Genomic DNA, 8,683 nt, shown 5'->3' with positions numbered 1-8,683 from the left:
AAGTCAGACCCAGTCCATTGCAATTAATTAATGCAATGGCCTGAAGTGTCACAGCAGATGTCAGGTTTTGTGTCTTACTGTACTACAGACTTACATTCCAAGGTTCCTGTTACTGGAGGTTAGCTTGAAGAGCAATTCATAGTTATTCTCTGCAAAGATCATGGGTATAGGTTTTCCAGACCAAAATCATCACTAAGAATTAGATTAACAGAAATAGATGGTCAAAATTTTTGATATATATTTTATTTAATATAACATAATCCATCAAATATCACATCTACCAATAACCCTCTAAAAACCTCATTCAATCTTCCTTCAAACAAATCTCTCTGGCCTATCTTCCCACTGCACTGTCACCTTTCCAGCCAACTTGACACAAATCCATCTGCTAACCTACCCTGATTACAAAAGTACAGGTGAGCACTACATAGAAGACTGACACTTACTATAGCATTAACCAGTGAAAATAGATTTGTTCACTCAGTGCAGAGAACTGCAACACCACGCTCATAGAAGCTGCGGGGATCTTCCTTGGTGGCAATTTCAAAGTCAACGGTGAAAATCAGATCAGCACGAGTGAAGTTCAGATAAACTGGTAAAGTAACCTGGGGAAAAACATGAATATAGGAGAGTTCTGTAAAACAGCTGAAGAGTGTCACAGGTTTCTCTAACACTATATGGTACCAATGAGATGGGAATTTAGTCTCAGATAACCCAGTACTCAAAATATGAGGGAAAAACCCCAAGACCTAATAAATTTACAGATGCTGCTATAGATATAAATTTGAGTTTCGACTTGAACAGCACTGAACAGCATTTTTGGATGTCTCTCCTTTTTATCTATCTACAAAGGAAAGACAGAGTCAGCACTAGGTCTGTTTGCTGCTAGCCCTGAAATCAGATGCCAACTGACACCAAGAGTAATTAGAGAACAACATTTTGATTTGCTGTGCATGGTACAAGTATCCATAAAGTCTTAGGAAAGAATTGCTAGGGATATCTAAATATTTTCATCATCATACTTACAACATTTGCTTTTTTATCAGCATTTGTCTGCTTGATCCAGCGAAGCTGTGTAATGGGCAGGACGGTTGAAATAGCATTTGAAAGTGACAGCTTGTTGTTACTGCACGTAGCTCCCTGGAGCTTCAGGCCTGCAAATTGCAATGCAGTTTAGAGTTTTAAGAGCTTTCATACATCCAAAGGCTGTCTCCTTCTGTATCATTTAAGGGCTAAATCCACTAAATGAGAAGTATTTCATAATGCAAAATGAAGAGGTTATAGGTGATACACTATGCAATACCAGTTCAATATATACTGACCCTGGTCTTGAGATTTATTAGCATTGAAAGTACTTCCCTAATAACTAATGTCAAACTAATTTGAAAATACTTTCAGAAATTGTGTTTTAACTTTTTCAACAACAGCATCCTTTTCATTTGACATAGCCCATTTAATACAGAAGCTTCTGAAAACATTTCAGAGGAAGCTCCCTTCCTTCAGCTCAGTTTACCTGTGACTCCAAAGCTGCAGGCATCCAGGACTGCGTTCTGGGTAGTTGTAACATTGACCTCAAGACAGAGCTCTTCAAGGGACCAACTGTTTGCCTGGGCAACATATTGTCTTGTAGCAGTAATATATGCCTCTGGTACAAACAGGCCACCCAGGCACACATGGATGTTCTATTTAAGGGGGAAAAATAAAGGGGAAAAAAAGTATTTCAGCTGTAGTATTAATTAATGACTATTATAAATACTTCAGCAATCTATTTACATTAAAATGTTCCTGCTACTACTGGAACACAGTGTAACTGATAAGATGCTTTTTGCTCTAAGGCTTTGTCTCCCACTGTCCCACAATACTACTGCTCCCTCTGATCTCTGTGCACAGTTACCCTGCTAAGCCTCATCACGCTGTGATCAGGAGATGCTCAGCAGTATTTACAGAGATTTCAGAGAACACTGACTCAAGTTCATTGACTGAGGGGCTGTTCAGAAGTCCTGATGTGAAGACTCCAGAAAGCAGTTACACAGCTCCACCAATAACCCTGAGAAGTCAGCACAAAGTACCTTCAGTTCTTTTGCTCCACCAGATGCAGCTGCCTGGGAAATATTCTGGAGCTGTTTAATGCGCTCACTGAAGTCAGACACCCACTGGATAACAGTCATACCAGCTGGCACTGTGTAATGAGACCAGCTACGAGGCAAAATACCTACAAAGATGGGATTAGAATTAAGTTTTGTTCATATACAGGTTGAAATTACACACTATATTAAAACTTTGAAGATTTGGACTCGAATATCAGCTTCTATTTTCAAAGGCCCTTCAGTAAGTGAAAACACTTCCAAAGATTACAGAGCAAATGGCCTCTAGGTCTACTCTGTATTTAAAATGCCACCCAATTACAGACACCCTTCAAGAGCAGCTGCAGTTACACACAGCTATTTACTGCAAGATCTGATCTTCAGCTCTGCATGAAGATTTGAGTTCTTTAGAAAAAGCTGAAGAGGTTGAGTATCTGTGTTTCAGAAAATGCTTTTGTTCAAATCACCATGTATTACAACAGGCAGCATGTTTGTGAAAATTCCACATGTACAATCTTTAAAAAGAAATTCAGAGAGCTTGAATATTTTCTAGATTTTATAGGACCAATACTGCTCATCTGGTGGTAAAAATAACTTTTTTCTGTCACAAGTCAGAAATTGAGAGAATTTAGTAAGATTTCAGCCTAGAAACTAAGCTGCTAATATAAATTGTAAAAAAAAGTGCCTAATACATTACTATTAAAGCTGAATTATTATATTATTAAAGCCTAATTATTAGGCTCAACTTGGAATCTCATATCAAGCCAATGGGAATTTTATGCTCAAATTTAAGAACTATTTGTGTTAAATGACAAAGTCTATCGACATTTTTCTACCATTTTTGTTCTTTTTTAAGCTGCTGACCACAGCAGCCTCTTACAGAGTGCAAGCAGCAAAGAGAGCCCTGGAGATGCTGGTTTGAACTGCCGTACCTTTCACCAGCTCATTTATCAGTGTACGCAAATAGTTGGTTTGTTTCTTTTTCCCCTCACACACTTGAACCACGTCTGCCAGGTCCTGACGAACATCCTGGAGCAGCTTAGCTCCCATTTTCACCTCTCTCTCAAAGAACCGGAACAGAGGATCCTGATGGTCAAAACATTTAAAGTAAGCCACAGATCAAAGTTCTTGCTGGAAAACTGCTGCAAAAAACAACCTCCAAATTCTGAGTGGATGGAGCAGTAACACTCTGACTACAAGCACTGATCAGGAAGATGCAGCCTGTGGTGCAGAAAGTGATTACAGAAGCTGTTTTACAACAAACAATCTCCTCTTCCTTGAAGAAGCCAGAAAGTAGAAGTCACATTTGAACAATTAATGCAGACTGTCTGGCTAGACTATTTGCCATTGCATTTCTTCAAATGCTACCCAAAAGATATAAACCAAGTTTTAGGAGCATTTCAAGAAACCTAGCAGGTCATTACATGGCTATGGCACTCAAAATCAGCATTGACCCAGGTTCCATTGACCCCTCAGCAGTGTAGCTGGTACTTCCAAATCACAATGCACCTGAACTTGTGCTTTTCCTATGCCCCCATTAAATAAAACATAGTTCTTACTTTAATGTTTTCCACAGTCCGCTTCAGATGGTTTAGAGTTTGTGGGATAAGGTGAAGCCAGTTAGAGGCTGTGGTATGCAGTGTTCTCATCCAGGCTGGGCGTCCATCTGATGTAGAATCAGTTCTTGTCTTCTTCTCAGTTTCTGCATAAGCCAGATCATCCTCATCCTCCAGCATCTGCATTTTCAGCATTTTACTGATCATATCTATGCCTAAAACAGAAGATTTGCTGTTAGAGAAGCAGTGGCATCAAGGTTACAACATCCCACTATAGGTAAGAACCAGGACTTTCCATTATTCCAAGTCTAAACCTAAGATTCAGAACTGCCCAGCTGTAGGTGACTCCAGAAGCTTACAATAAAGCTTTCCAGAATCAAGATAGGAGCTTGCCATCTGGAAGACTAAATGTAACTGGCTTTTTTTGATTCACAGGCTCCTGGTCAGTTTTTGGATTACTCCAAAACCAATTATGTTGAGGGAGAAGGAGAAAGCTATCAACTCTTTAGCAAAACTTGTATTTTTCTTCTGCTTTTTAGTTAAAATGGTGGCCTGGTACTCTATGGAAGACATTGCTAAGTTCTGGATTTACCTTGTGTGGTGAGAAGAACTTTCTCTGCATTATTTGGCAGTCCCAGCCATGATGGTGTTTGTGTATCTGGGAGCATCTCAACCCACTGGACAAACTCTTCACGCCTGCAAGGCAGAGTTTTAATATTCATTAAAGGGTTTCCTCTGCTAGAATGCCAAGGTAATGCTTTGCCTGAGACAGATACTCACACAGCACAGAAAGACAAGTTATGAGCTTGGTTTTTTCTTTCTTTGTGTACAGTTTTCTAATTAAAAAAAAAGTCGTACATAAGAGATCAGGATAAGGAAAAAATGATACCTGATTCCATCTGGCATCTGAATATCTTTGTGTCCATCAACCTTGCAAGCCAGTTTGAATTCACTGTCAAAACTTAAGGTGGTGAACAGACGTTCCAAGAAAGTGTTTAACAAACGCTGATCAAATTCATTATCGATACGACCTCCATAGATAGATTGGGCCATCAGTGTCTTCAGTGCAGACCAGGGGATCTTATCAGGGGAAATGTTCTGGCGACCCTATAATTAGCAGGAAACAATTGTTAAATTACCAAACAGGTTTTTTGTGCCTACTTATTTAACTTCCTTAATTTTTCCAGAACAGACTGTTTCAGTGAAGATCCAAAGTAATTTGCCACCTGTGCTTAAGCACACAACACTACTTGCCTTTGCTGTATCATCCAGCCAGGTATCCACTGTGTCACAGGCAGATCTCAGATCAGACTCTCCAAACTCATACTTCTTGGACCAGCCCAAGGGAGCATAGCGCAGGCGCTCTTGGATAATGGCATGGAACCAGGCAAGGAGGAAATACAAACGAGCACGCTCATTTGGAGACTAGAAGTGGGGAGAAAAAACCAGCACAAAACCAAACAACTGTCACTCAAGTGAACTGATAAAACCAAAGCCTGCTAAAAGACTAGAAAGTATCAGATTTAATGCTAGATTGCTACTGAAACTGAATACATTCCACCAACAGAAAAAGCAACTACTACTTTGCTTGGGTGAGGAGAGAAAAAACACTTCAAGTACATCTTAATATCTCAGGTTTTATCATCTAAGGTAGATTTCAACAAACATGTTCATCCATTTAGTTTCATCAAGACAAACCACAGCCTCACCTTGCACATCCTAGAAACTGGAATGCTACTGAAGGTCCTCAGCATGTTTGCCTTTACACCAGGAGGAGGCTCAAACACGAAGATCCGGCCGGCCCGTAACAAATTCACTGGCACCTAGAGAAGATCAATAAGCTCAAATCCAGCTGCTTCAGCCTTCACTAAATTAAATCCCAGCAGAGTTTGCATTAGCTTCAAAACCTCATGGTGAGCACATGAAGTACTGCCTTTCTTTTGGAGATTAGGGGAATCAGCAAAAGGAACAGTATCAACTTTACAGTTACAGTTCAGTCCATCAGAAAGCAAGGATAATAACTGCCCTGATAGGTGTGTATTTTCCTTCTTTTTTACTGCAGAAGACAGTCATGAGAGGACCTTCTCTGTGGAGCACTCTTAGCTCTGCAAGCCAGTTACTCTGCAAAACAACCAAATTTTAAATCACCATTACCTTTGGATTAATCTCCATGGTAAGGAAGAGTCTGAAGCAAGCATGGGGTTGCAGGGAATGTAGTTTCTTTTCTAGTTGCATGAGCCAGCCAGGAGCCAGGTGAACATTCTTCAGCATTACCCATCTGTGAATTTTTGAAACAGAACAAGTGTTTTTTAACGAACAGCTTATGGATCCTGGCTGTGATCATCACAAAGAGCAACAGAATGTATCAATGCTACAGATTTTCCTCCCTCTTTTAAACTTGCCTTCTACATAGAATCAGTTACTATCTACTGTAAATGATGTAACTTTCTTGTTTTTCAGGTACAACCTACTTCTCCTGAAAATATTTAAACAGATGTGCTTGCTATTACAAACTTAAATTCCAAAAACAGGCCTACTCTTTTGTTTTACTCACAGTTTTATCTCTTTAACCAATAAACTTCCCCCTTTTACCTTTCTACAAGGCAGTATTCTAGCTGAAAATGAAATAGAACTTACCTTCCAGATTTCACTGCTGTGTTTATTGCTTTATCTGCTTGGTTAAACCCTTCCGCAGAACCTAAAAGACAAAAGGGTTGCTAAATCTCTTACTGCTAACAATTTCATTTATGCTCAGATGTTGAAATAAGGTACGCTCTTACCAATAGCAATAGAAGTAATCTGTGTATTCTGCTCAGCTGCAAGGTCTTCAACGTGACCACTGGCATCATAACCAGGCACCGAACACATCAGCACAGGGGTATTTGGTTTCACCTGTGCTCCAAGAAGTTGAAAAGGATATGAATCAATCACTAGATAAATATGAGAATGGAGTAAGCTCAGCATTTCTTCCCTCTGTACAACTAAAACCGTTATGTTACTCTTAGTTTTATTAAAAAAAAAGAAAAACAATCCACTCCTCATACCAGAGAAGGGGAAGTGGAAGAGATGCTCACTGGATAGCTTAACTCATTGTGGAACTCATGCAAGGTGGCCCTAAGCATTTCAAATCCAAGCAGTTTACCTCTGTATCCACAATGTGTGTCAGATCTAAGGGCTGCTCCATAATGGACATGAAAGACTCTCCAAGATTTGTTGAAACAAAGGTATGTGCCATGGCCAACAAACGATCTGGACGGAAGGCCTGGATCAGAAGCAAGCGATGGATGGCCTGTCCAATGGGAGCTGGAAACAGGAGACAGGATTAGATGGACCCTCCTCTCTTCAATTCTCCATTCAATTTCTCCCCATCTTGTTCTGAAGACTACATATTTAAAAAGTTAATATCCTTTTGGAAGATCTGATGCAACTTTTCAATGAAATGCTTATGTTCTGTTTTCAATTTGACGACTAAAAAAAAATTAGCAGCTTCAGCTGGTTTACAAAATCTACAGGCTAGAATTATTGACATGAGTGATTTTCATTTCCAGGGACAATAGATCTTTTCACATCTTCTCACTCACAAAATGCTTGACTAGCATGGACAGGGGTAGATAACCTAGAGCTGTTTCAGTTAATGCTCCAGCAGCTTCAATAAGCAGCTAGTAAATATGAGCTTAGAATCCTTAATTTAGAAAGTGACAGGAATGAGCATGGAATGATCAAAGACAGCAACACTTCCTGAAGTTACCTTTCAGACAGGGGAGGAACCGAAGGGCAACAGTTACCCCCAAGTTCTCACTCTTGAAAAATCAGCACTGACAACTAATGTAGCAAGAGCTAACTTCATGCTTAGGTACAACTGCAGGTCTAAAACTCTACTAGGCCAGCTCTGTCCTCAGAAGATCTGTCTTTGAGCTTTTTAGAGTACTGAGATATCTCCAGATTGGCAATGACTAAGGTTAATCCAAACTATTATGCAATCTAATGAGATTGTAGAATTATGTTTCATCCTCAGTGGGAGACCAGATCACAGGTTAAGGTGCAGCAACCAAGTGCAGTCACTACTGCTTCTAACAGTTTGGTTTAAAAAAATCCAGTGAAAACAAATAAACCTCCCAAAAAACTCCAAAACAACCCAGAACCAAACCCACTAGACTTGAAGTTCTTATACAATCCCAACCTTATGATTTTCTCAACCATTAAGGTCCAAATTTAAATTCTACTTTAGAATTGCTTTTAAAATCATAGTAACTACTTGGATCAGTACAGTAGGACTGATATGGATGACAGTGCACATTCACTTACTTGCAGGTTTTTCTTCAGTCCACAGGTATGGTACAGTCTGTTCTGGGGAACTGCTGTCCAGCCAGATACAGAATTGCTGTATTGAAAAAAAAATGTAAAAAACCTGAAGTTGACTTTCAAGATATCAGAAACATACAGCAAGGATATGTAAAACTCAAATTACACTTTGTCTATTATCCTATCTTTAGATGTGCCAAATAATTTCACTGATAGCCTCCAGCACACCTGATTCTACAGATCTTTATCAAGTCCCAGGCCAAGCTGTAAGTTATTTTACCCCAGGCTGAACAGTTTGAGAAAAATTAGATGTAGTAAAGAGAATTCAACTTCTAATATAAAAATTAGGCAGGGCAAACCAAATGGGTACTATTTAAGATATGGATGTAATTTATGACATACAGTTTCACAGTCAAGACAAAGATGCATTACTCTTTGAACACTTCAGTCATGAGAAGGTGAAGCATTCAGCAGCTGAGTACTATCCGAATTGATTCCACTTAGGCATGTTCAAGAGCCCACCATAATGAAGTTATGTGTGGCTGAGGCTGCTCCCCTCTACTGCATAATTATCACACAATAGTGATGCAGCAAAATACAGGCAGTGTCACACTTTCTGGTACCATAGGAATCAAAGCAGGCCAACCACAAAGCCAGAGGCATGGTAAAACTGTTTCTGAATGATGAACAGTGCTGGTCTTCACAAGTTTCACAGCTGGGTTATGAGGGAAGTAATAACAT

General features: G+C 39.6%; 1 protein-coding gene across 1 annotated transcript in view; it reads right to left on the bottom strand.

Annotated features, from left to right (window-relative positions):
- Positions 1-225: 225 nt before the first annotated feature.
- The window catches only part of DYNC1H1 (dynein cytoplasmic 1 heavy chain 1), a 42,159-nt gene continuing 33,701 nt past the window's right edge, over positions 226-8,683 (bottom strand). Inside the window, exons 63-77 of the mRNA XM_031066289.1 lie at positions 7,946-8,021; positions 6,783-6,943; positions 6,421-6,532; positions 6,278-6,338; positions 5,795-5,918; positions 5,350-5,463; positions 4,895-5,065; positions 4,530-4,747; positions 4,233-4,336; positions 3,644-3,855; positions 3,017-3,170; positions 2,070-2,212; positions 1,514-1,682; positions 1,027-1,154; positions 226-605 (exon numbers count right to left, since the gene is read on the bottom strand). Coding sequence (XP_030922149.1) covers positions 477-605; positions 1,027-1,154; positions 1,514-1,682; positions 2,070-2,212; positions 3,017-3,170; positions 3,644-3,855; positions 4,233-4,336; positions 4,530-4,747; positions 4,895-5,065; positions 5,350-5,463; positions 5,795-5,918; positions 6,278-6,338; positions 6,421-6,532; positions 6,783-6,943; positions 7,946-8,021 — 2,076 coding nt within the window. The 3' untranslated portion in view covers positions 226-476. The remainder of the gene's footprint in view (positions 606-1,026; positions 1,155-1,513; positions 1,683-2,069; positions 2,213-3,016; positions 3,171-3,643; positions 3,856-4,232; positions 4,337-4,529; positions 4,748-4,894; positions 5,066-5,349; positions 5,464-5,794; positions 5,919-6,277; positions 6,339-6,420; positions 6,533-6,782; positions 6,944-7,945; positions 8,022-8,683) is intronic.

This window comes from Geospiza fortis, unplaced genomic scaffold (genome assembly GCF_000277835.1).
Source record: "Geospiza fortis unplaced genomic scaffold, GeoFor_1.0 scaffold23, whole genome shotgun sequence".
In the NCBI taxonomy this organism is placed as follows: domain Eukaryota; kingdom Metazoa; phylum Chordata; class Aves; order Passeriformes; family Thraupidae; genus Geospiza; species Geospiza fortis.
This window is presented reverse-complemented; position numbering and strand designations above follow the sequence as displayed.